This window comes from Osmia lignaria, chromosome 10 (genome assembly GCF_051020975.1).
Source record: "Osmia lignaria lignaria isolate PbOS001 chromosome 10, iyOsmLign1, whole genome shotgun sequence".
NCBI classification, from domain to species: Eukaryota; Metazoa; Arthropoda; class Insecta; order Hymenoptera; family Megachilidae; genus Osmia; species Osmia lignaria.
The window spans coordinates 6659844-6686838 of NC_135041.1; the positions used below are offsets into that span (position 1 = coordinate 6659844).

Consider the following 26995-nt stretch of genomic DNA (forward strand, 5'->3'; position numbering starts at 1 on the left):
TTTTTAATTTTCTCTTTTACATTCTTTATTTCTTTTTTTTTTTTTGTTTAACGACTATCTACGACCCACCTTCCTCTAAGTTACTCTCGCAGACATACTCTTACAACATTCGTTTCTTCTTTCTTTCCCTCTATCTTTCTCTCTTTCTCGTGCACTCACGCACGCACACATGCTCTCGATTATGTATGTATCTCTAAACGCCTCGAACTAAGGAAAGGGTGCGAACGGTGCGCGAGCGCAAACAAATGAACCAACGTTCCTCCCTGTTTACCGTCGAGGAAACGTTTCGCAGGATTCCTCGGCTTGGAGGATTTTATTGAACGCCCGGTATCCTAGTACGAGTTTCCTGCTTTAACACGAAGCACATATCACACGTGCAGGCCTACGAGAAGTTTTTTACCGAGAGAACACGAACGGCCGCTCCGCGCAGCCGAATTGCTTATTTCTTTTAGGCTTTATCTTTTTGCATTTCACCACTTCACAAGTTCTGTGGATGATAACGGCTAAGCGAAGTCATCGAATACCTACCTTTCTGTTACCTTGTCACTTCCTTTTTCTTTTTTTTTCCAAATCTCTACATTGCTCAAATCTTGCTCCTTCAATCGTGTAATCTATCTTGTCGGTCTCAGATTCGAGATGAACGCAAGCGATTTCGATGTTTGCACGAAAACTTTAGTAGGCGCGATGTTGGACGGGTTCAAATTTCTAAAAAGACCACACGCTGTGTTCCTGCTCGGCGAATAAGTATCTCAAATGTGCGCAAGTCTTTCCAACCAAACTTGACTACCCGATTCGTCACCTACCATCGTTTTCCTCGCTTCTGAACACGGAAAGCAATTAGTGCGCGCTTCTCTACGATGCAGTGCTGCACACACACACACGAAATCGTGTTATTAGCTTCTTCTTCAATTTTTTTTTTTTTTCATTTTTTGTTTCTTGAAATATTCTTTTAGAATCGTATGATCATCATCGATAACAAATGTATGCAATGTGCATCATAGGTGAGCACAATGAACAACCTTTTTCGTTCGAATTCTACGTACATACTTTGTACAACAATGATTTTTCCCCTTGGTTTGCTTTTCGTTAGAGTCGTTTTTCTTTTTTTTTTTTTTTTTTATGCAAAACCACGGTTTCGTTGTCTCTGACGTTGTACGAGAATCGTAATCTGCGCGTACCGATATGAATGAGATGCTGCCGGATTTTTGACGAGTCGAAGATAATTGCACGTTTGTATAATCCCGAATGTTTATCTGTTAAAAAGACTCCGTCGATGGTGTACGTTCGTTGAAATTTTTAAAAAGATACGCTGTTCCGCTGAACAAAGAGATATCGTAGATAACAATAGTAAAAATCGTTGGGTGATTCGCGAGAAATTGTCGTGGGTTTTAAAAGTGGATACGTGCCTTCCGAATTATATTGAACGGTTGGAAGTCTTTCGCGAACGATAATAATCGGCTTTCGACATTAGTATCATCCAATCGATAAAACGCCTCTTAAACGTTAAATAAGAACTACCAGCTAGCTTAACTATTCTTAAACACAAAACAAACAGATCTTACGAAATAAATTGCTACAAAATAATCTTGCTACTTTAACTTGCACGAATCTTAACGTAACGTTATAGATAGAAATAAATGAAACATTGAAATAAATCGATGGAATTAAAAATACGATTAAATTAAAGGATCGAATGGTAGAAACGAAGATTGAAAAACGTTTTAGAGCCACGTCGTTGATCGTTGCCCCGACGAAACCTCGAATAAAAAAAATTAAAAAAACTGAACGCGTGGATTCGCGTGGATGTTTCATGCTCGCGTGGTCTGTCGTTGGTGAACGATCAATGGGAATGGTGAGGATTTGTCGACAAGAAATTTAACAAACGACCGCCTCCGATATGGGATTCTCGGTGATGTGTATAGTCGCGGTGGGCCAGTCGATTTTCTTACTGCAAACGTGATTTAATCCCTCGAGGGAGGCCAGTCTGTAGTCAGCCATTTTCAGCGGTGAGAGCGGTGCCACTATAAAGAGAAACGAAAAAATATGCCAGGTCAGAGTAATCCGTCTATCGGGATTACGTTCTTCAACCTCGTTCACAGGTTGTCAAACACGAAATTATCCACATATATGTATCATTGATAAAAGACTCGTATCACACAAACATAAAGAGAAATAAACGTGTAGCTCGTTCATCGAACGAAATAAGAACAGACAGAAAGGCACGCATGCAAAACGAAAAGGAAAATATAGAATCATGTGTGTTAGTGAAAGTCAGTTTCATGTGCAAGGCATGTGAATCGGCGCAACTTGTTGTTTTACTATTCTACTGCCCAGTATGTTGTGAGGTCAGCCTGCAATTTTTTAGAAATACTATCTGTTAATGTCCCACCATGAGTAAATGCTGCTACAAGAAAACAGATTAGATACTTTTCTATTTCAATAGTCCATATATATTTTTTAACAAAATTAATATCTACGAGGAAATATGAAAAAAATGTTTCTACGAAGATACCTAGTTTATCATTTATCGATCAAACTATTCTGTACCAGCTATCGATAACAGCAAATAATGAACTCAGTCGATAAATGGTTACTATGATCCTAAAAAATGAATCTTTAATGATATTCATACAAAAAAGAGAAAAAAAAAGGTAGTTCGTTAATTAAATGTATGATCATGTAATGCAATTTTGAATGAATGATTACTGATTGATCCTCTCGCTGCGATTTTTTTGGATATGTAAACATTTATATAGAAACAACGAGAAGAATGATAATTTTCAAATGTATTCAAAGACTAATGAAGCGCACGAGAGTTTAGTAAGTCCGAAGAGATTGACCCACGACATCCGCAGTTCGAAAGAGTTAGTAACGTTAACCCTCGCTCAGCCTATACTAGGGTACTTTTGATTAAAACACGCTTTTTGACCTCTTATTTTACAGCAAAAAGGTAGATTTAATTACGAATGAAAAGTGACTCGGTATCGGTTTACAGAGTCACCGTTTTCAGTCGGCTGTTCGAGGGTTAAAGGGAATAGTAGTTGCCTTTTGTTAAACCTTCAGAGAATATACCCGAGGTTGTCCAAGAGACGTTAAGTCGTGATACACATCGTCGTCGGTTAGTAGGTCCCGATAAAAGTTTGAATTCCGACTTACTTAACATATAGACGTGGCCTAATCGACCAACTGCGCGCTTGACTCCTTGCGGCCTTCAATTCCTAATTACAATTACCTTCGGGTGTTGTCGGCGTCACGGGCTTCCGCGGGGATCTCACCACTAAAACGCATAAGAAAAGAAATTCTCTTTAAAGACTCAAGACACAATATAAAAGAATCGCAATGTAGCGTAGTAGCTGTTAATTGGTCGTTCATCGAAAAATCATTCCCGGTGCGATGCATCGCTTCTAGGCCGATTGTCGTGTATCAGTACATTCAAAGAAAAAATTGAAAAAAAAAATCAAGCAACGGATCGGGCTGTGCGACTGTCGTCCATATTCATCTTCTTTCCAGCTATTGTCTGATCAATTGGGATGAAATGGACGTCAATCGTAAACGCTTTCGCTGCTGACTATTAATTTGCACACATTTCTGATGGAAATACAATCGTTCAAATTTCATCAAAAATTCATAAGAAACAGCGAAAACGTTTCTTTTTCAACACTTATAAACGAATCACTAGGACAGAACAATCTAAATCGTTATTTCTATCTAAACTAGTTAAACGTACAGCATGATCCTTAGCACTAGCGTTTATTGAAAAGCAAAAGAAAATAGCCAAAAAGCCGTAACTACTTCCAACTCGACTACAATCGACTATTTGAGCACTATTAATTTATACGTACCACTCGATCGATCCGAGACGCGTGGGAAATAAAGGCGCAAGTCGGTGAACATGTATTTTTTTTCTTATTTGCCTTTGATAATCATGTTTAAAAAAAAAAAGAGAGATCTCTCAGAAATAAATGGCAATGGTGGTGAGACTAAAGTGATGAATTCAACGTAATCCTTTTTCAAACCTCATTTTATTTATCAAGTCGAGCCAGTGGCTGCTTTCCAACGAAGGAAAGTACATGATCGAAGATGTTGGTAAATCTCAATGTACCAAGGATACTACAGAAGTCAACTGATTATTATTCATTTTCCTCGGATGTTATTAAAAAGAAAAGAAGGGGTTTAATCTTCGAAAGATTTCAAGTGTCATATCGTTCGATCCTTGATGCATCGAAGGGTTAACAACAACTTGGCATCGCGCCATTCGTACAACATGAAAACTCTATTCATATAACAGAGACGATCCGCAACAACAACAATTAATTAACGATAATCACCATGATAGGAACGATTAATTTAAATAGAAATTGGCCGTACTTGGCTAATATACGTAGATACCTACCACGTAAAACAAGTATTTAATTCATTGGGTTTAATGCAAGTCAACGAAGGGAAGAAAGAGATCAGGCGATAATCGAGGAACAATAATTAAGAGGGAGGATTGGCATAGTAATCGTAGACAAGGTACTCTATTCGCGTGATAAATACACCATAAATTTGTATATCAACTGGGCGATAGTGTTAAGCGTTGTGTCATGTGATAAGTGCTAACGTGTTTCTGTGTCCAAGAAGCCAAAAAGAATAAGAAATTTCAATTAGTCGCGGGAACTAGCATTCATCGTTCAGCGGAGCGATACCATATTATTCTTTCCGTATGCACTCTTCTGAATATTTTCGGTACAAAGAACAAATAATAATTGAACGTCAATTCACTACGGACATGGTTACACGACAAATAACGCCTACGCTAAACAAGCGTCCGTAGTAAAAGTTGTTTCTATTAAAAAAATAAACAAAAGAAGAGGGAGAAACAACGTGTCTTGCTCGCTACAACTAATGCAGTTTGAACCGAGTTTCGCATTTCTAGCGAGTCCGAAGGCAAATTGATTCGAAGATCGCTCAAACTTACAAGCGTGACTTCGTTTCGTTGCGATCGCATTTTCGAACCGACTCGACGTAAATCAAATTCGATCCGTCGATTTGTGAATTCTCTCGTTTCGTGAATAACCGATGTCGATTCGCGATTATAGGCCAGAAAAAATACCGATACTTGTCAAATATGGCAATCGACAGAACAAACTTAAACCTACGAATGTTCACGATCACCTGCGATTTCGTTTCTTCGTAAGGCTGCATAAAAGAGCACACGAACGTCTTTTATCGTTTACAATATCAATCAACTAGTTTTTTGAAAATATTTACGTACTTTGAAAACGAACGAGAAGTGTAATTCTCAGATTGAATGTAAAAATGTTTCTTTTAATTTCTTTTCTTCACGCTCTTTTCGTGTGCTCTTTTACGAAACAGTATGGCGTGAGTACGATTTCGTTAATACCGATGAAGATCGATGAGAATAATCGTTTGACGTTCTGATAATTGAATGTCTAAAGCATAGTTCGCGAGGGCGCTCACTTACCATATCCTTCGCCCTGCAGAAACAGTCGGAAGGCCTCGCTTACTTTGCCCGGTTGTTCCTCCAGTACCATTCCGCAATCAGAAATCTGCCAATTAAACACGTTCAAATTAGATATCTAATAAATTTAAGTACGATATTAGAATGGCCCAATTTAGATATAATTCAGTTTCCAAATTTACTTGGCTAAATTCGTTTTAAATTACATGTAATTTAGAGTAGCCTATTCACAACGTTAAATGGATTTTGATATAAGGTTACTATCGCATCAAAGCGATCGATTAATATTGCAAGAGTCTCGTACCTTCATCCAAGAGCTGTTCGCCGGGTCTAATCGTCCATTTAACGTCACAGTGTCGTCGACGTGCGGGCTCAAAGCACCTGTGATATTCATGACAGGTACACCAAGCGTAAGACCTTCCTTCTTACGCGTCGGATCTAATTCTCTCGTGATATTCAGGTCTGTACGACGAACGTAACTATCGATGAACAACGCCAGATTCGTTGGATTCACACGACGTTCGAAATAATTCTTGTACACCTGAACGAGATCGTGATTCCTTTCCTCCGTGCCCTGAAACAGGTTTCGCAAATAGTATTTCTTGAAGTCCAATCCGTTCGACTTCTTTACAGTCGATACTTCATTTTAAATTCGGAATTTAAGTATACAACTTATGTCGACGAGATTGAAACGTTTGAGATTCCTCTGTCAACTGGAATCTGTGTCAATGAAAAAATTCCAAGGATACTAATGTTTTCGACCCGTTTTACGAACCAAATTCCCGGGACAAAAGTGAAGGAAAAACAACCGTGAAGAGTGAAGGCTCGTCATTAGTCTCGGACGGGGTAAAATTGAAAGAAAAAGAGCAGAAAAAGGAGCAAGCAGAGCGAAAGGGCCAACTCCATTCGCGGCTCTTTTATCTTCGAGAAATTACCTTTTTCGCTTCGAATCATTTACACCATAAATATTACCAGCTACTACATTTTCACGGTGTACAGGGTGACTTTATTATGGAGCTACGTGTTGCATAATACGAATGACAGAATTGCTGCTGATACCCTAATCCAATTTTCTCGGTTGCATAGAAACACTCGACGGTATAAGCCTTCGCCATACTTGGCTTTGTCGTCGATAATTTATTGGCCTACGTTTTCGCGTGAACGTTGCTTAACTAACTTGCCTCGATAGAACTTTGTAGGTCACCCCTTGCATCTCATATAAATTAGTCACCGATAATTCTTTACTTAATCGATAAAGGCAGATATTGACAATTAAAATAACTTTGCAGTAAAGCCGTAAGAGAGAGAAAAGAAGCGAACAAAAAAATTAGAAATATTGTCAAAATCCGTACGTGGTGCAACATACCTCATAACGCTATTCTCACAGGGTTAATTTTACATTTTATATTTGAGCAAAAAAAAAATGTTGCAAATTAATGCAAGAAGAGTAATGATGAAAAGTTAGTTTTCTCACCCTGCCAAAATGATGCCACATCAGGTAGTCCAATACACCTTGGGTCATGCCCTGTGATCTCAGGTGGCGAACATTCAGCTTCTGATAACCCCACTCGATCCAACCTGCTTGTGTCGATACGCAGTTTATCAAGCATAGGGCATTGACCTTCTCAGGATGAGCAAGTGCGAATCTTGCCAGTATATTGGCTCCAGCGCCAACACCGAAACCGATTACGGATTTCAGGCCAAAATGACCCAGGACGAAGAGCAGCTGTTCAGCCAGCTCGTCCATGGACGGATAAACGTAGCTAGAATACAGTATTGTTATTTAAAAAAATCATTCAAACTATTTACACGTGCATTTTGCTACAAAATCGACTAGTCAGTGTATACACAGCAACGAGTACTTAGAAATTTCGTGCTGAATATTTTATTGACACTCTCCTCCATCTAACTCTGCGATTAATTAAAATGTTTAATATTGAAAATATTTATTGCGTTAAGAAGGAAAACTGAACGGCCTTAACTGATCGTGAGAGACGTATGTCTCACTCCAGCAGCTAGTAATGTGTTATTAACTGCAGTCTTAATACGCCTTGCTACAACCGCCCGTTTTTTACTGCACCAGTTAATATGCTAATAGTCACGCGATGCAATAAATACTTCCAATATTTTCACTGTATTTAAAGGAACCGAGTAGTAAAAATATATTTAGTGAACGTACAACGAAAAATAAGAGTATCACTAATAAGTATCGATTGACGTTGGTATACACTCGTCATAAAATTTTACGGGTTTGGCACGCGAACGGAAACACAACTCGTATGTTCGATGCATGAAAATCTGCATTGCAGTCTAAATCATTCTGTAACACGCTGTTTAGCTACGTGTGCGTCCGTCGAGGTGAGCCACGATTGTTTGAGGTCAGCTTAATCGGATGTCGTAGGTAGGCACCGTCAATCTTCTAATTGAACGATGTAAACGATCACCGACTATCGCGTCACGGTATTTTTTAATGTCCTTCTACAATCGTCAGACGTAGCATTAAAAGTGATCAAACGGATAAGAAAGAATTCTAAGATATAGAATATATTTTTTTCAATTGAATCTCGGAGATTCGTGGAGGAAAGCAGCTTAACAGTATCAAAAGGTAGAAAAGCTCGGAACGATTTCGCGAGATACTATTTTCTGATTTCATGAGAGGATTGAATATTGGAAAGGCGAATTGCGCAACGGCCGATAAGATCGAATCCATAGAAATGCAAACGGCGATAGAGGCAAAGCGCAGCAAGGAACTCGCTTCCGTGAACACGAGGGAAAAAAAGAATCTGTTTTAAGACTCGAGGAATCATCCCTGGCGAACGAGCATGCGGGACACAGTCGGGGCTTCGACTAATTAGAACGTTAATTAGGCCATTGATTCGCACTAATTGAATTCACTGTCGTCGAGTGAGACGCGTGTACGGTGCTCTTGAACGAGATTCTAATTATACGCGGGTGTATGGGATCTTTTCGAAAATCAGTTTTTGTCATATCGCGCGTTAATTAGCGAGCTCGTTACTGCACTTATAGGGAACACGCGTTCCTCATGCTTGAACAATGGCTATCCAGTCATTTATCCACGTCAAGCGACGACGCATATTTTTAGGAACGACGCGTTTTATAAATTCCTTCCAATTTTCTATCGCAGCCAAATAGTTATAGGTACGGAAATTGCAGTAATTCATAGAAATTTTGAGGGTAAAAAAAGTGTACTCACTCCTCAGGTAGCGTTGGAGCACCTTCTTCTTGACCTGGTGCGTTCACGTGGTAGACGCAGAAGTTTTCGAGTAAAACTCTCATGTCGATGTAATTGAAGAATGCCTGGAAGCTCGATATATCTGGAAACAATTATTATCCATTTTTATGGAGATTCATGCGTCACTCCCGTACAAGTGTCATCACAGTTAAACTTCAAAGTCGCCTATTAATTTTATTTAACGATTCGATTGTTTGTATCATGTATCCTGGTACTCACAGTTAAGGCCTAAGTCGTGATAGGTGAGAATGGCAGGTTTCGCTCGATTTCCTTGTACAGCCACCAGCAGACTTCCTTTGTCCGTTTCCACCCTCTCCTCTCGAACGGAATTGTCGTCTCTGGACAAGTATCTTAGCGCCGGGAATTGAAGCTGAATATTTTTCAATTCGATGTCATCCATACTATCTGAAGGCATCGTGCTGCGTACGGAAACAAACCCTTTTAACCCTTTCTGTCTCTGTGCACGAATGCCAGCCAATAGTTTACATCATTATTTTACAAAAAATGTAAAAAAGAAACTTTTAAACTTTGACCTTTTTCCCTATTTCTTAGGATTCTGTTTCACTGTGCAACGCTGCCTCAGCGAAAGGGTTAATCAGTTGAATGTTAATTAATTCGCGTGCTCTTAGTACGTGTGCAAGCGTATAACGAAATATTCAAGGTTTTCTAGGTTTTTATTTCACCAGTGTGTTTTTTCTTTCTTACCGAACGAAACCTAGAATCTGCTTATTTTCCTAGCGAGAAAAACAATTCACGGTACAAAGTGAACACGTACGTTTCTAATAAGAAGAAAGGATTCTCGCTCGGCTGCCAGACCAGAAATTTTAACGCTAATTTAGCAACAGACTGGCGGAAAATTGTACCGTGGTAAATTTATACTGAATCGATGCACACACCTTTTCCTTCGTGTATATTATAGAGAATTCCATATTCACTTTTGCCGACTTTCCTTTTTATTTCACCTACACGAACACGAGAGATTCCACATTCATACGATGTCCCGTATGTCAGCTAAATTACTTTCGCGTTTTAATTACCACCGTAATTGAAATTCCAGTGAGTTAGATAGGAAACGAAGGAATAAATTTAACTCTGTTTAAATATTAGACTATTGTAGATGAAATCACCGGTTAATTAACAACATTTTTTACAATTATAATTGCGTTAAAAAACATTTGGAGCCGTAAAAATAAACACTATATTAACAATTTCTACAGATTTTTTTAACGCTAATCGTTACATGATGGTTTCTTAAGTTTTCTAAAATCAAATCGCTCATTTAATATGCAAATAACATAATTTCTTTTTCTAATACGTGACTTGTGACGTCATAAAAGTTTGAAAAGAATCACCGAAGCGAAAGTTTGCTCATTCTTTTCTCGTTCGCGTGACAAGGGAAGTGTCATCAAATGTTCGCTACGTCAACAGTTGAATAAAGAATGCGCCAGCCGATGCTTTCGGCGACTTTGAATAGCTGGTGTTGCAAATTCTTCTCTCTAGAAAAAGCGTCGTACAAATATTTCGCGAATGCGCCTTTCGCCATTGTATCAGTGTGCCTACAGTGAAAAGAAACTTTCTGAATCTTTATAAAAATGTAATCGTCGCTTCTGCTATTTAACAGCACGCAACTGAAGAACGACTTACATAAAAGAAGCAAGGTACGATCAATACTAAAAACTTAGTATAATATACTTTATATCTAATTAACTTTGCTTTCATTTACATGGCAATCTACAGTAATAATCTGCAGAATTGTTCCTAGGTAATTCTTATTCATTTGATTCATAAATTTATGACGTTACAAGAGTTGCGATATCCATTTACTCTTAATCGTTTAAGTAATTAACCCGAATGCAATCTACCCTTCTTTACGACGAAAACAAAGAACAAAAAGTTAACTTATAATTTAACGAATAAATACAAGTACATATTCGTTTGATGAATATTCTGTTTTCCAATCAATCGAATATTAATGAAACTTGCCATGATTGAAACGTCGCGTTGCTGCTTCAGGTGCTAAAGGGTATAGATGGTGCGCGCCCACGGAAGTCGAAAGTAATTTGCATAAAACTGGTGGAAGCGTTTAATATTCCTGTGTATGTTAAAAGTTGTGCACTTTATTAAAGAAGGTGGACGTGCGATGAGCTTTTTATGGTATCGATCCTGAAGGCCACGCCCTGTCGAACGTTCTCCGGGTTGAAACGTGCGTTTCTGAAGGCGGATCGTGTCACCGACAGTCCATTTCCATTCATCGCCACGTGCTTTCATTCCCCGTGTGGCAATCTTCTGATTTGCCCGTGCAATTTCCCTTTGACGCTTCTACGCCCATTCAGTTGTATACCCTTTAAAGGGGAAACGCGAAGTATCGTTCTCCTTCATTAAAGACTTCGTAATTATCCCAAGCACGTTTACACTCGCTAGCGAAATGGTCGTTTAATGTTTGTTTAAATTTTAAATGCATCCTCATTACGCAAACCAGTAAATTACAGTTTTGTAATTTTTTTCTTTTTTCTTGTGAGAAAATTTATGTTTCTTCAAGTGGGTAGATAAAGACTTTTATATATATATATATAGTTCTCTAGATGATTAACAATGATCCTGTTAATTGTCTTGGCGGTGCTTCGACGACGCAGCTTGTACCCCTTTTTCCTAGCTAATGCCTTAAGACTTTACTTTGACCTGTATTTCTCAAGATTTACGAGACGACCCAATTCAGTTTACCAGGAGAAAATGTCAGGAACTTCCACTGACCTATTCTCCGTGTGCTGACGCTTCTGCAAGTTCGAGGTAGATAAAGGAATCGCTCCCCTTTACAGAAATATCAGTGAAAATACCATCCACTGACCTCGTAAAGTAGTTACTTTCTTCATTGGATTCCCCGGTGTATTCCTGGGTCCTTTTGTTCAACATCTCTTCCCCCTTACTTTGTTATTCAGAAAGCTAACGCTGCGTAAATTGCTTTTCCGATAATATCCTTCTTTTACCTTTCTTTTCTTCTTCGCTTTCGTCCGTGCAGCAATGCTTGTGCACCCAGTTTTGAATAAAATATCCTTTCCCACGATCTCGTCGCTCGAAGTTAATTAATTTCATTTGTCACCTTGCTGTTTGTTCTGTTGTATCCTGCTTTACGGTGATTCAATTGAAACGGCGCGACGCGACGCCGCGCCGCGGAGCGGTTTGCCGAGGAAAAGACGAAACGATCTTCTTGTTATTAAAACGCGGACAATTTTTTTCTTTCACAGTGAGAGGGAAACTATTTCATTAAATTTCAGCTTGAGATTTATGACCACGGTTGGATGGCGCCGGGTTGACTTTACTTCAAAATCGATACACCATTCAGAGAACTTTGTCACGGGCGTGCTCGCAAAACAGCTTCTTCACTGATTGCACCGATGTAAGAGAGTATAAAAACTTCAGGAAGTACTTGAAAATTCCACGTTGCCTTTAGAATATTAAAAGGAAAATTCCGAGTGGGACCAATGTGGTTTAATGTAACCACCATTTTAATCGCGAGGAAAGTTCTTTCACCTGAAAAGTTGCTGACGTATATTTAAGTCATACATCTTCATTCGAACCGTGGAAACGACTTCTCGGGTTTGTATATCTAACGATAAACAGATAAAGAGTAGATATACCGTGTATTCTCTTATTGACACTGATAGAGCATTTCGTATAAACGATAGAAACATTGTTCACCTTAGTATCGTGACCGCATTTCTGTGATAACGTCTATCGTAAGGTTATTATACAAACATTAGGTGTAGCAATTAATTTGGTGTCGTCAGCAATACGTCTTCTTAATCATGATTTTAAATTTGAATATTTTCCCGCGCTTCTGTGGACTCGAAAGTTAGCGCTAGAATTAAAATGATAACGTTTTAAAAATAAATCTTCAATTGAAAAGAAAGAAAAGGCATCGAATTAATTGGTGCACCTGATAGTTACAGAAAATACCTTAGAATATAAATGAACTTTTCAAAAATTTTATCATATAAAGTTTCAAGGGTTACGATCCTTTGAAACATGCAAACAATTGCAGCAAAGAAATTTCCGATAAGAAACCAAACCATCGATAAGATTAATTGGCTATTTATTGCTATCGATTACTGACCGTAAAGCAGCTGAAACTTTGAGAGAGGTTCAAGGTACTTCACCTTGTTCTAATTGACTCTTTTCTACCTACGTTGAATTCCCATAAAAATAAATTGCATTCTCGTACACTTTTTACGCTGCTCGTCCCATTACTTTGCGTTTTTCTACCGTAATAAAGTATACTTTATGCTATATAAACAGAAAATTAGATTCTGCGTTTTGTCAAAGTACTCGTCGTGTTTTTAATCTGAATAAAAGCAACTCCATCTACGTAATCTCTCATCATATTATCGTATGAAATATAAAGCAGATAGAATTTCATTTTTCATCCACAATTTTCCTCATTTTGTATATTATCCTCGGAAATATAGCTATCTTATTTTCTACAATATTATATTTCTTGTAAACAGGAAGAATTATTGTAGTGTACTTTGTCCTAAGAAAATAATATCATTCATTTTCGACAGTAGTAAAACTTATTTTTTGAATAACTTACGATGAACAAACCATTTTATTCTAATGGTTGTTCATGATTTATTGCAATAATATAGCATTCGAGTCGATAGTTGATTGATTTTCTTTGCTAGTTGAAGATAGAACGGTACCTACTTGTAGTGGTTCGAACATATCGTTCATTGAATTTCCAAGCACAACAAATCTATCTGTATGTGGTTTCCCGTATCTTCAGCACGTCGCACTATCATTTCCGGTTCAAGTTAAGTCCGGTTGTGTCCGTATTCGTCGATGAAAACAGCAACGATAAAGCATGCTGTTAACATGTTCTGTCCCTTCATGTTCAGTTCGTATTTTCTAATAAGTTTCACGCTTATAATATTGTGCAGCTTTGTGCTAGTTTCATTATGTTTAATTTAGTAAAATCTTGATAATTTCATTAGGTATAAATCATTTTGAAAAGTCATGCATAGATCGTAAGTAACCTTACACCTATGTAAATGCCATGATTTTTTGCTAACATTCGATGAATTAATAACACATATTTTTAACTTTCCATATAACTTTGGTAAATCTCTCGTTTAACGTATTTGCTAACGTAATATTAATTAGTTGAGATGTTTTGTATACTCGTAATTTAATCATTTGAACGTTACAAAGTTCTATAACATAAAAATGGATTTTCAAAACTATAAAGATCCTTTACAAATCAAAATCCCGAGTTATTTACAGATATCATTTTACTTCGGTTTCAAAAGTGTTTTCTGTTACCAAATACTTGCGTTTTGAAGCTGTTTATCTACCAGTCGAAAAAAAAAATGGAAAACAAAATCGTGGTAAAAAAGTACTGAATAGACACGATAACTGTGAAGAGGTGGGATTTAATTCGCGCACTAATAATCTTGTAACGAAAATACGCTGAAAACTTTTCCAGCTTTCACGGAGAAAGCTGGATTCGCGTTTTAAGCTCCCTGCAAATTTTAATCGCAGCTTGGAGCGCAACAGAGGCTTCTGAAGTTAATTTAAACGAAAAGTTGATTTAAATTTGGAGCAAGATAAACGTTCACGCGTACTCGAAAGTGGAGTGTCTACGACAGATAGCGGATCCATTAAAGCGGTACGCGAGTTGAATTTGTACGATTATCTTTCTGTACGGTTCAACATTTGTACGTTGCATGAAATTAGTTAATTTTTCATTTTCAAAGCCATTAAGAAAGCTATTGCTCAATGATCTTTGAATTTTTATTTAACAGATGTTAAAATCACAAAAAAATGTTTGGAAAATTTCTATAAAAGAAAAAGAAAATATTTTTAATATTTTTTAACGATCCACCCCTAAGCTATTTTAGAGTTCATTCAATCAGAAAAGGGTTAAACTCTTATTTGAATAAAAAATTATAGACCACTAAAAAAAAAAAATGGAAAGTTAATAATGAAAAGAGAAGTTTGGTGTATTAATCGAGGGGGTAAGTTTCAGCAAAGAAAAGAAAATGGTGAATTCTCCATTCGATCGATCGTCGCTAGAAGCCAATCTAACCACCACGTATGGAACATTTGATATCCTCGTTACTCGATATCTTGTTCGTATCCTTTTTACCGATCGATTAACCGAGCTGCACACGAGAATTTTTTTGTCGTCCAAAGATGTTCATATCTAAGACGAGGCTGCTGGGATAGATCGATTTACGTCTCTCCTTTCTGGAGTCAGGCTTTCCTTTCAAACCAGGCAAACGAATGTGTCGCGCTAGAAATTTAAGCAGAATATTGCAGAGCACGTTTCGCTAAAGCTCTTCTATACACAGGTAAACAAATTCTATGATCTTATCTATCCGATTGAATTGCTATCGACGAACAAATGCATCTCAAAAAGGGTAGAGATCAGAAAAATTAGATTGTTTATTCATTCCATGCATTAACTGCAATCGCACAATAATCCTTTACCTTTAGTGTGCATCCGACGTTGGACCAGTTGTTCAGCTTCGTTCTAGTTTTCGACTATTCGTAGGCACTTGTCTATTGTTCATGCTCACTCTCTAATTATGCAACGTATCTGTGTACGTCTACTATTGAAATTTGTTCGTTTGTAAAGAGTATAAGGCTGACGTTGCACGTTGAAATTACCGTTTCAATTAAAGTAATCATTACGGTGACTGGAATGATGCAACAAGGGTAGTTTGATGTAACTAGGGTGTCTTGATATGATTGTTGATTAGAAAATTACGAATTTATGTTCGTCTCTTTTTTATTGTGTAATTACCCTTTTTTGGCTGCGACGTAAATTGTTCATTGTGTATGGAAGAGTTATTGTTGGATGATGGTTACAATTTCATTGGTTCCGAGGCAATTTTCCTGGATAATTTCTCATGGGAAACCAAATTAAAATTTCAATTACTGCATATACCCATCGCACACGGGCGTAACTAAGACCTTTTTGGGGGTGGGCCAGGTTCACAGAATTTTAGCACCTAAAACTTTGGAATATTAGAATATTAAAATTTCAACATTTTTTACTTTTTGAATCTTAGAATCTTCAAATAATAAGGGAGTGATCGGTTCACCACTCGTAGCAAAAGAGTTCACACATATAGCGTTATAATTCGAATAGTAAACAAAATTAAGCTTTTTTCCCTATCGATGTCCGATATTTCTCAACTCGCATGATCTAGCGAAACGTGAATTGATATCCTAGAGCAACGAGTCGCTCTATTGGAAACCTCGTCGTTTGGTGTAGGTTTTCAGCTCCACTAATATTTTTGACCGTGCGGTCGACGTGGTCCGAAAAGAAAAAAGAAAAAAAAAGGGAAGTAAAACGAGTGCATTGTTTTCGTCGAGTCGGAAGTCGAGCTAAAGGCCGGGGATCGTGCAAATCACGAGGTGAACCCGGCGAATTGCCAAGTGGCACGAAAACGAATTTTCAGGGAAAGTAGAGCGAAATGACGGGCGGGTTCATGGCGACGCAAGGAATTCTTACGTTTTAACGTCCCGCTAACACGATTCATTGTCGTCTACGTCTTACATAACTGTTGTGTAAGAAAGGCGAACAGAAAACACTAGTTTTTTACACATGTTTTCTTAAGCTCGTTTAAATAAATTATTTCTATAATTGTACCACAGAACGCTGTATCATTCCAACTAGAAACAAGGTACATGTGCTTGCAAAACATAAATTTTAGATATTTGTATTTTTAAAGTACAACGATAACCTAAGACAAAATATTTCTTCTATTACTATATAATTTCCTAATGAAAGTTTGGAAATATGCCAATATTTTGAGATAAAGTGGTTGTGTTATCCAACAATATAAGGGTAGTTTTGATGAAAATCTACTTGTAGAACTTTACTTGTCTAATTAAAAATACGTTAGTACCGGTGAATCGTGAAATTTCGCTAATAACGTCAGTCGAATTATGCAAGAAGGCCCAGGAAATCAGTTTTCTTTATTCGCATCGTTATTTTAACCGGAGCGTGGCACTGTCAACTGTCACAAGCTTGTGACATAAATACCGAGTTAATCGATATTCTCCAAGTCCTCCATTTCTCTCCTTGCAACGCAAACACACGACTCGTTGTACACCAGTAAAAATATACATTTCCGAGACGAAAAGTTAATGCGTCATTGTCGAAAGATAACTTTGCCTGGTCCCGTTAATGGCCCGTAATTAATCCTAATTTCCCCGTTAATTGCTACGGAATGAAGATCGATTAGGAGAGCGTAGTCTGATCGTTTCGATTGGAAGTAGGGCGCCAGTCTGTCTGTCTGCTTGGGTCGATTTTAGATACGGGGGTGGAAGAAAAGATTCACGGGTTTAACTGGTCGCCTTCTAGTAGAGGTCGTTTGTTACAGTAGGAAGAGAAATTTTCTTGGTATAGCTCCAATCAAAATGGAATAACTCGATGCGCAATTGATCACGAATTCTGACACCACAAACCAAGGACGAATTTATCAACAAATTCTATTAACAACGTCGGACTTTAATGACTTGTTTTTCTTCTCTGACAAATCATTAGAAATTGTTTACGACGTGGCTTCACTGTTATGATCTAACATATGTAAATGCAATTCTCGAGATTTAATTACTTCAGAGCGATGGACTTAGCTCTGGAAAAATGGAGTCTTGTACAATCGCAATAAAATCCTGGCAGTCTGATTTAATTATAAGTGTACATACATAACCATTCATTTCTAATACTTTTCTTACGATAGCTTTATTAAGCCAAGAATATTTCCTTGGTATTGATCTTGTAATAATTTTTGGAAAATTTTCTAAATGAAATGAATAAGGATAATATGCATGAATGTGCACAAGTGAAACGTTCCATTAGAGTCCTCGTATTAAGAATCGTATTGTTTTACCAATCGATTTCTTTATTTCTCTTGGAAGTTTCCAACAAACTGACCGGACAACCGAGGAAGTATAATTTGTTTGTATCGGTTTCCATTCTGTGACCGAGAAAAAATGGAGGGAAGCATCGCTTTCATAGGAACCGTGCTCTAAATACCTTTCAAACTTCGTTCCACCGTAATCGAAAATATACTTCTCGCGTTGAACAACAGGGGGAAGAAAAAAGAATAACGATACCACCATTCAATAAACGTCGGAGGAAGTAGGTCGCACGCAATGCCTCGCCATTACAATTTCATTTCTCTCGAGCTCGAGTTAATGCATCCTATCGATTCGCGTTTGCGTAACAACTCGAGGGAATCAGCGACAAGTACAGTGAGAAACGTTGCACTTAGAAAAATCACTTTGATCGAAGCTGTCGTTCCAGATTCCCTATGATATAAGCTCGCATTGTCAAGTTGCTGATCGAAAACCTTGATTGTAACTCTGGAAAAAGGCCGCTGCAAAGTTGTCCCGATCCGAGCCGAACAATGCGGAATCGACCCAATTATCGGTCACCCACACCCCTGTACTAAATATACCCAAATCACTGATTTCCAAATTAGTATCCATCGCGTAGCACAGAATGCTGGCTGTGAAAAGTCACATGTCAATGTCACGAACACGTGACACCAGCCATCAAAGTGTTAATAACGCAGCTGCCAATTATCCGCTGGCGACTCGTTCGTTCGGCTCTGTCGCCATCGAGGTCAATGCCGATTCTTTCTACGAGACCTGAAAATCCCTATGGAACAATGGAGGTATGTATGTCGATGAATATTACGTGTGTGTTCGGTTCAGGTAGCAAGGGACGCGATGGTTCGATTATCTACGAGTATCGGACACAGTCCCGCGTAATCGAAAACTGCAATCTACTCGACAGGAGGGTTATTACGCCGGCAACGCGATATTTTCTACGCTCCGTTCGTTCTCGACGAAACTTACCCCAAAAGAGCTGATTCCTCGGCTGTGGCGGCAGTCGGCATCCTGTTTCTTTCCCTAGAACAAAATGGCGGCGAATAATAACAACGCCCGGCCCTAGCGGCTTACACAGCCTCTACTCGGGTGCCAACAACGAGCAAATTAGACGAACGTAGGTAACTTCGCAACCAGCTTTAGCTTTAATTTACTTCATCTATGAATCGTCTCATTTAACCGCAAGAATTTCATAATTTATTTGCCTTGAAATAAAAATTAATAAATATATTCGATGATCGATCGTCGTTAGATGTCCCGTAACGCGATACCGCGTTTTTCATGGGCAACGTTTTCTACGTTGCGGTACACGGCGATATCGAATACGATATTGAATTGAAATCGGACGAACGTCGAGAAGTTTCAATCGTTCTCCAGGAAACGAAGGATCCGTGCGGTTAAGAGACACGTATCGAGCGTGTTCTCGGAGAGGATCGACCCCGCCCGCGCGAGGATCTCACCGACCGAGAAGCCGGTTCCGTAACGCACGCGTTGTCGTCGCGCGCCACGAAGCACACGCCGATGCAACTCGAGCGTTACGAGGACAAAGGAACACATCCGACTACGTGCATGCAGAAAGAAAAAAAAAAAAAAAAAAAACACGATTAATGCTAATGATAATAACGACGTAACACCGGTGATAGCTTCACGGGACAAGAGTCTCCTGTGCGTCGTTAGTTAGGTGAATATCTATTTTCTAACAAAAGGAGAACAGACTGACGCTATAGTATATTTTTACAATTTTCTGTTATACTCTACAGTGTAACGTAGAAAATTTGATTGGAAGGCAATCAAGAGAGAATTCATAAATTGCTTTGATATCGTTATCCTTAATTAAGATCGTCGTCCTGCGAAGTTATCAGCGGTGATAAGTTTGAAGCAGTAGCAGGCGAGCACAGATAACGAGCGAAGCAAGCAGGCACAACGACGAATAGGAAAGCAGAGGAAGTCGAAAAGTCAGCAGCGATAGTGTTGGACGGTGGAAGTGCGAGGAGTGACGTTCAGGTCGCATGATGCGGCTTACCTCGTGGCCTGCTTTTGTACCCAGGCCGATCAATAGTCGCGGCACCAACTTCCGGTCCTAAAATCTGTGTCCGTGCTTAAGGTTAAATCAGTCTTTGATTATCCTGACGATAACATGGAAACGCGCGGTTACTTCGATCCGCGGTCGGACGCGAAGAGGTACACACGCGGTGTCAAAGAAAAGTGATCGCACGATCGAAATCTTTCGAACCGTATTACCGTCGTTGCATTATCGATTCTCGATTAAGTGGCATTCGTAAAATCATATCGAGGAAAGCGTGATCGACGTTTGAAAACTTAGGCGAAACGATCGCTATGCGATTCCTTTTTCAATGGTTTCTCTCGACCGTTGCTGTGCTTTTTCATTCTGAACACAGCAACGTTGTTTGGGTCGTTCGAAACACATTTCGAGCTCGAGAGTTAATCGAAGTCGGAGAAAATAGTATTAGTAGAGAAAGGAATACGTCTGTGCAAATAACCACCCCTTTAGTGTTCAAAGAAACAAAGTAGGAGCGTAGCTTTTACGAGTCCCATTTCTACGGAAAGTTAGCGAGTTATATATTTTAGTGGCAATGAATTTTAGCGATCGAAAAAGCGAGAACCGGTATTTCAAAGCATTTCCCCGTAGTATTCTCTACAATTTTAGTCACGTAAATTTGAAAAAGGCAGGAAACTGTAGCGATCGATTCGTTCACGTCAGTCCACCACCGTGGCCAATAGCTAAAGCATTCTAACTGTACCTCCGACATTTTCGACCTCGAACCGATCATTCACGACCTCTTTAGTCTTTGCCCAGCTTATTATACTTCGTTATCGATCGCGGTCATTTTCTAATTCATAACTCTCGGAGAAGAAAAATTCGACAATAAATGTGAGCGAGAACCGGAAACTAGTGGGTCGGGGTGGATCAGATTCTCGAAAGTACAAATATGCGAGAACTTGAAAATTTCGGATACCCGATATTCGGATCGAGTCAGGAATTACTTTGTTTGACTTAGAGCGAATTAGATACCTAATGTTTTTCTATTGCACATTTATACTTCCAAGAGTCCGACCCGACCTTACCCGAATGTCGGGTACCCCAACCCCCTATTCGATAACATCTAAATGGAATTTTCCTTTCCTCAAAGTAAAAGCTACTTTAGTATTCGTAATTAACAAACAATCAAACAGATCCCAACAAGCGATGTTGACTCAAAGAGATTTGCTTTAACCGTTTGAATAAATAACCTTCTAATCAGCTGTACTTTGTAAACGAGGAAATGAATCATTTATAACATTCGTATTTAACTTTGTCCCCAAACAGTGTTATCGGACGCGTCATCGGTACAGGGTGAAAGGCGGGTTCGAAAGTAAGCTGTGCAGCAACTAGTCGCGCGTCTCAAAAAGCCTCTTGACAGAATCGATCTAAACTTGTGAATAGACGGATCCGAGGTCGAGAAACAATGAGGATCAAATGAAACAGTTGATCTCGTGGCAAGAGCTTGTTAATTCATGAGACACCCCGGTAGACAAAAGTTAACCATAAGATACACGAACAGATGAGACGGTAGAGAATCCCGATATCCGTGACCATCACCATTACCTGTCAACTGGTTTTATCCCTGCATGTTGGGGACAAAACATACACGTACACGGCTACACAGAAATACTCGAACGACAGTTCCTTCTAATTACAATTTATGCAGTCGAGAATAATTAAAGACAAAGTGTGATATTTTATCTTTCTTCATTTACCTTAACGCTTGGTCGTAAGGCTAAGCGTCGAAGAGTATAAAAGAGACTTTCATAAAAGATTAAGTAATGTATTAATTTCTCGGTTGGCAATTAATTTAAATAAATTCATTAAGTTTCAAATTTTCAAGGGAAATAAATATGATGAGGTAAGTGGGAATGACCATGAAAGGGTTAAAAAACAATACCACTATTGTTCGAATAGTTTCGTGCAGCAGTGTACGTATATCGTGTATACGGCATTACCTTGAAACGATCGAGACGCTCTCACGGCGGTCCTCGATCAGCGGGTCCTTTTTCCTTAGCTCGACCTTGGGTGAAGCGAAACTGAAAGCCTTCTTGACACTCTCGAGGACGCTCTGCCCGGTGGTCTGCGTTTGGTCGACGATCGTCGTGCTTTTGTACACATTTTCGCCCAGGTCGCCTAACGACCTGTACGAAGCGCCAATACCTGCCGGCATGGCGAAGTTTTTTCTCCCTCTCGTTCGCCCACGATGAAAGCCTACCCACTCAGACGACCTACTCGGACGTCGTCTTCGTCGAGAATCCCGTCCACCGTTACGGTGGATCTACCTCTGACGCTTTCTTGGCCAAACGCGTCCTCTCCTTAGCCTCGCTGCTCTTGTTGCTGTTGCTGATACGCGTGCCCGAAGCCGATACGCCAATATCGTACGTCAACAAGGCAAACGAACGGGCAAACGGGCAAATAAAGAAAATCCAAGATAAGGAGGTTCCGTCTGAACGCTCGGACTATCGACCGAGACATCGGCAACGATTTTCTCATCACAGACGCAATCATACTCTTACATCTCTTCGCGCTTTTATTTTCTACCGAACACCGCCTGGAAATGGCTCTTGCTTCGTTTCTTTCGCTGCGAGGTAAATGCACTGATGAAAAGCTTTTCTCGGGATTTACGCGAGAACGTGTTTGCCAGGTCAAAGTATACAAGTACAGGGAAAATAATCATTTTTTTTCTCTACGTTTCTGTTGAATCTTATGAATGCTCCAATAACTTCCTTAATTGCTTCCTTCTTTCTTTTTTTTTTTTGGTTAACAAGTTCGCTACCAACATCATATATACAGTTTGTAATTTTTTATTTTAAAACGGATGAAAATTCTGTCAGGTATTCTGAAAAATAGTACAACACCGTGGAGGTTACCGTTGACCGGTACTGTAAATTAGATTTGGTTAAATAATTAAAAGAAAATAGTAGAAAAATATTGTCTTGAATATAGTTGCTATTATAGCATTAACGTAAAGCAGCAATTAGAAAGTGGTCTATGATGGATGAATTTCCAATAGAGTGCTGTTAATGAACGTGTTAATTACTTTACTCTCCGGATTACCATTGAACCGAATTACTTTAGCCTGAGTAATTAACCGCTGCTTAGAAAAATTATATCAATACTTAGTGCAGTTTAATTTTATACGAATTTTTTCTCCACTTTCGTCCTTCGTTCGAGCAGCTGCATGTTTATTGAATGCATTCAAAATCGAGTAAAACGGAACACGGTCGAAAGGTATGAATAAGATTGCAGGTGGTCATTAATTCTGTGCATCAAAGGTTTCTGTTCGTGACGTCATACAATTTAAAAGACGGCTACACCTGTCGTCGGTGAAACGAAATCGCAATCACCCTTTTATCCATTCAACAGAATTTCGTTGCATTCAGAGATGCAAATAATACTTCACCATAGATATGATAATTCGAGGAAGAGCCAACGTGACCGTTGCTTTTAATTCAGGAAACTACAGAGACCAGAAAAGTGATTAAATTCCCGTGCACCTGTCTACCTGCCTTTGAATTTTCTTAATTGCTTTCTGGCTAAGAAAGAGACAGACGATACGATTTCGGAACTAATAGGATCTTTCCTGTGCACGTCCTCCAATTTTAGATCTCGATACGGTTTTGTACGCTACCGAGATCAGGGACGAACTTGCCATGGAGAATTCGAGAAAAATTCTCAGTGCATTGTTAGAGGCGTAATTAATTAAAATTAGAATTCGTATTCTACAAGAAAGCTCCTCGTCATTTGTTTGACCTCCCAGTGAAAGTTGAAGCCCCACTCTGTTTCTGATCAAATTCGACGCAGGTAACATTTCTGTTTCATTGTTAGTGGAAATCATTTTTGACGAAAACATTTGCCGATGCCTCGTTGAGTGGTCCTCGCGCAACATAAACTAAAGAAGGGACTAAATGCGTGTTAAGGTGCGGCGTCAGCATGCACAAAATTCATTGCACAAAATCGTCATCATACATCGAGATAATCATGCGGTGGCCGCATGCCAACTGCGAGGTGTAATGCTGTGCGCCTTTGTGAAAACACGCTAGATGCAGTGAGAAACGATGATCAGTGATCGGTGCACCTTCGAAACCATTTTTCGTGCGCAGAAATGAAAGAGGCAAAATTTATACGTTTCGATTGATAAATGGTTCACTGATCACACATTTCGTGAAACGTTGTCGAACACGGTAAGTTCGCGACACAGGCATTCGCATGCAATAAAAGATCGCGAGTACGCAAAGTCGAGCCTGATTCGTCGTGCAGCCGATATTTCGATAATACTGACGGAAAATTTTGTGTAACGATTTCTTTCGCACTCGTCTATTGTCAATTTGCACGATATCAACGTCAGCTGTTAAGACTAAAATAAAGTCTCGTAAGGCGACCGTTTCCGGTGTAATCCGGTTAGAGTTGCCCGTCCGTGGAAAGGAAATTTTGTTACCACGTTGTTCCGTTATCGTTCGTGAAACGCGTGAATATCATCTTTTACAGCCACGACCCTCTCTATTTGGGACCAAGGGATATTAAAGCCAATTAAGAGCTCTCCTAAACGTTAGAAATTATGAGCCATCATCGAATCTCGAGGAACGTATTCTATGTAACGATAGATTAAAAATGCAAATTGATTTTAAAAATAATACACGGTACGTTGAAATGAAATTTAATTCTTATGAAATTTTATATCATTCACGGAACACGTTCGCGTATGGTTCGAGGAAATCTATAGTCAGAGACCGACGCACGTACGGAAAAGAATAATCGATAAGGAACAAGATTATAAAAGGCTCTGTGCAGGTTGGTTCACGCATGGAAATAAACCGATTTCCATATTAGCCAACGTCCGGACGGACGTTAATTCGATATTCGAAAAATCTCGTTAAACATTAGCAAGGAGGAAGATGTTAAAAATATTCGAGAGCAAACACGATGATTTTTAATCTGTTATTTTACGTTCGATCCGTTCGATTAGAAAACGAAGCCACAATCGCGCACGGTGCATCGCTTGTCGGTAAAGCTTTTAATACGCCCGCGAAAACCTAAACTATGGGGGATCAGCTGCGGTCTCCGGCGCACGTAAACGATCGTGTGTGCCTCTGTGTAGAGGAAAAGCTGTACACGCGCACAGGTTCTGAAATCGATCCGAGGTTTCTCGGTAGAATTCGCAACGATCCGACGCGACGTTTCGCCCGTAAGGGCGATCCCCCGGATTCGAGAAACATATCCGCGCGCGTCTGAATCGTGGCCCAGGAGGGTCGTGTATTGATTTTTTGCATGGATAGCCGCGTGTATAACGTCTAACCTCGTTTCTTCCCGTCGAGTGATCGCCACGTATCCGGGGCCACCGTGACGTGACGTATCGAGCTGTCGATCCTATCGGTTCTGACGCTTCGTGCGACGACGAGCGAACGCGAAATCCAAGTGGCGGGAGATCGTTTCAAACGTGTCGCAGTTGAATCGAGAATCGAGCTCAGGTTAAGTTCGATCTTCGTAGTAACGCGTTGGATGACTCATTCGAAATTAGCGTCACGAATGGATTACACTTCCGTCGTCGATCGACGAAAAGAAAATAGAAAAAAATTATCGTGAACGTCGTGGATCGCGACGGTGAACGCGCGCACGCACGGGCTCGCGCAGAAGACGTCGTCGACGCTGACAGCGGGAACGATGACGGTCTATTACCACGACAATCGTCATCGATCGAAATGTCGCTCGGTTCGGCAACTGTTTCTCTCGACGCGAATAATCAGTTCGATTTCTTCCACAAACTCACCTCGTCTTGCGCGGCTCCCGCTCCGGAATCCTGTTACCGAAAAAGAGTTGCAGCTTCTCCGCGGCTGTCGAACACGATCGTACGGAAACAGAGACGCGGTTAGGCGAGTGTAAAGAGCGACAGGAGAATCCCTGTCCCCGGACCTTTCTGTCCTTTACGATGTCCCCTCGAGAACTTGAACGATTTCTCTTGATTTCTCCAAAATCGACGCGACAAACGACGCTACGATGCCTGTCTTTTCGACGCTGTTCCCTTCCTCGTTTGCCCTTCTCTGTCCCGACGTGACGTATGAAAACGCACCACAACCGGACTGACGAGAGGAGACCGTACCGTGTTCTCAAAGGCACCGCACGATTACTATTGGCCCGAATACACGACTCGAGACTACGGACTGGTCAATGGGAATGCGCGCTGCTTTATGCGCCGTGTACAGCCGGATCGAATCATTTATGGACTGTCTACCGACATCTGTCTTCAAAGTTGAGAATCCCGGCCGGGTCAACCGGGTCCTCTTGCAGACTATCGAGCAACTCGAATCGACCTTGGATAATATCAACTTCCGCCTTATCGAGCTCAAACCTGCTCCACAGATAAGTCGTGGCGTTCTATAAAGCATTGGCCTTCCTTTCTTTTTCGCTTGCCATCAGTCTTTTCTTGAATTGCTTCCTTTTTTCGAATATAGCGCGAGAATTAAGGAGAAAATTGACGGATGAAGTTCCGAATTTAATTAATTTAGAACCTTCCATCCTTACATGGCTCTTCCAAAGTTTATATCGTGGTAAATTGTAAAGCTCTGAATTATTAAAATATCTTGAGAATAGGCCTGCCCTAATAGAATTTGACAGAATTAGGTTTGACTTGGGAAACATCCCTTTTGGGGACTGGAGATGGGTCATCTTGTTGGATATCCATCCTAAGGATGGGACCAAAGCCAAAATTCAAAATATTTGGAAGTCCCAAGACACAGTATTATTCATAAAGCTTCTTCATTTCTGAACAGTGGTTGTTATGTGCAAGACAAGTAAAGTTCTTCAATCATGTATCACAATTAGGAAGGGTAACTTGAAGGTGGTAAACTAAAAGTTAAATTATATACAGAGTGTTCGGGTAGGGTGGACATCTTATGGGGGGATGGTAGCTAAGGCAATTCTGAACAACTTTTTCCTTTACCAAAATGCTCATTAAAGTACAGTTTTTGAATTATTAATGAAAAACAGCAAGCAATTAGAGGGCGCATAGCGCGCTTGCGCAGCCTCGGGAGTGTCGGCTACGAACCGACGCGTCGACTAATTAGTTCGCGGCTACGGTCGAGCGCGGATCTCGTAGCTGACACTCCCGCGGCTGCGCCTGCGCTCCACGGTAGTGTTTCTCATTAATTATTCAAAGTTTAAGCCTTAGCAAGCATTGTGACAGAGGAAAAAAGTGTTCGGCATCACACCCACTGCCATCCCCTCAAAGGATTCGCAGCCGAGCCGAACATCCTGTAAGTACATATTCTCCAATTTAGTGTTACACATAGTATTCTTGTAACGTAAATTAGTTTATTTTAATTTATTAATT

At 39.8% G+C, this 26995-nt stretch overlaps 1 protein-coding gene across 7 annotated transcripts; it reads right to left on the bottom strand.

Moving 5' to 3' along the window:
* Positions 1-551: 551 nt before the first annotated feature.
* Positions 552-25829, bottom strand: MESK2 (misexpression suppressor of KSR 2). Of its 7 annotated transcripts, none has more exons than XM_034340103.2 (10): positions 25436-25829; positions 21624-22011; positions 18591-18644; positions 8937-9136; positions 8679-8799; positions 6939-7227; positions 5769-6038; positions 5468-5552; positions 3233-3277; positions 552-2021 (listed from the first exon to the last, which is right to left on the bottom strand). In XM_034340103.2, the coding sequence occupies exons 2-10, from the start codon at positions 21836-21838 to the stop codon at positions 1876-1878; spliced, it is 1425 nt and encodes a 474-aa protein (XP_034195994.1). In that variant the 5' UTR covers positions 21839-22011; positions 25436-25829; the 3' UTR covers positions 552-1875. The 7 variants fall into 7 exon arrangements, 6 of the variants coding, with proteins under 6 accessions (XP_034195994.1, XP_034195990.1, XP_034195988.1 ...); XR_004583240.2 differs by having other exon boundaries at positions 1854-2021; positions 3157-3277; positions 25436-25827; XM_034340099.2 differs by lacking the exon at positions 3233-3277 and having other exon boundaries at positions 21624-22005; positions 25436-25828.
* Positions 25830-26995: the final 1166 nt, after the last annotated feature.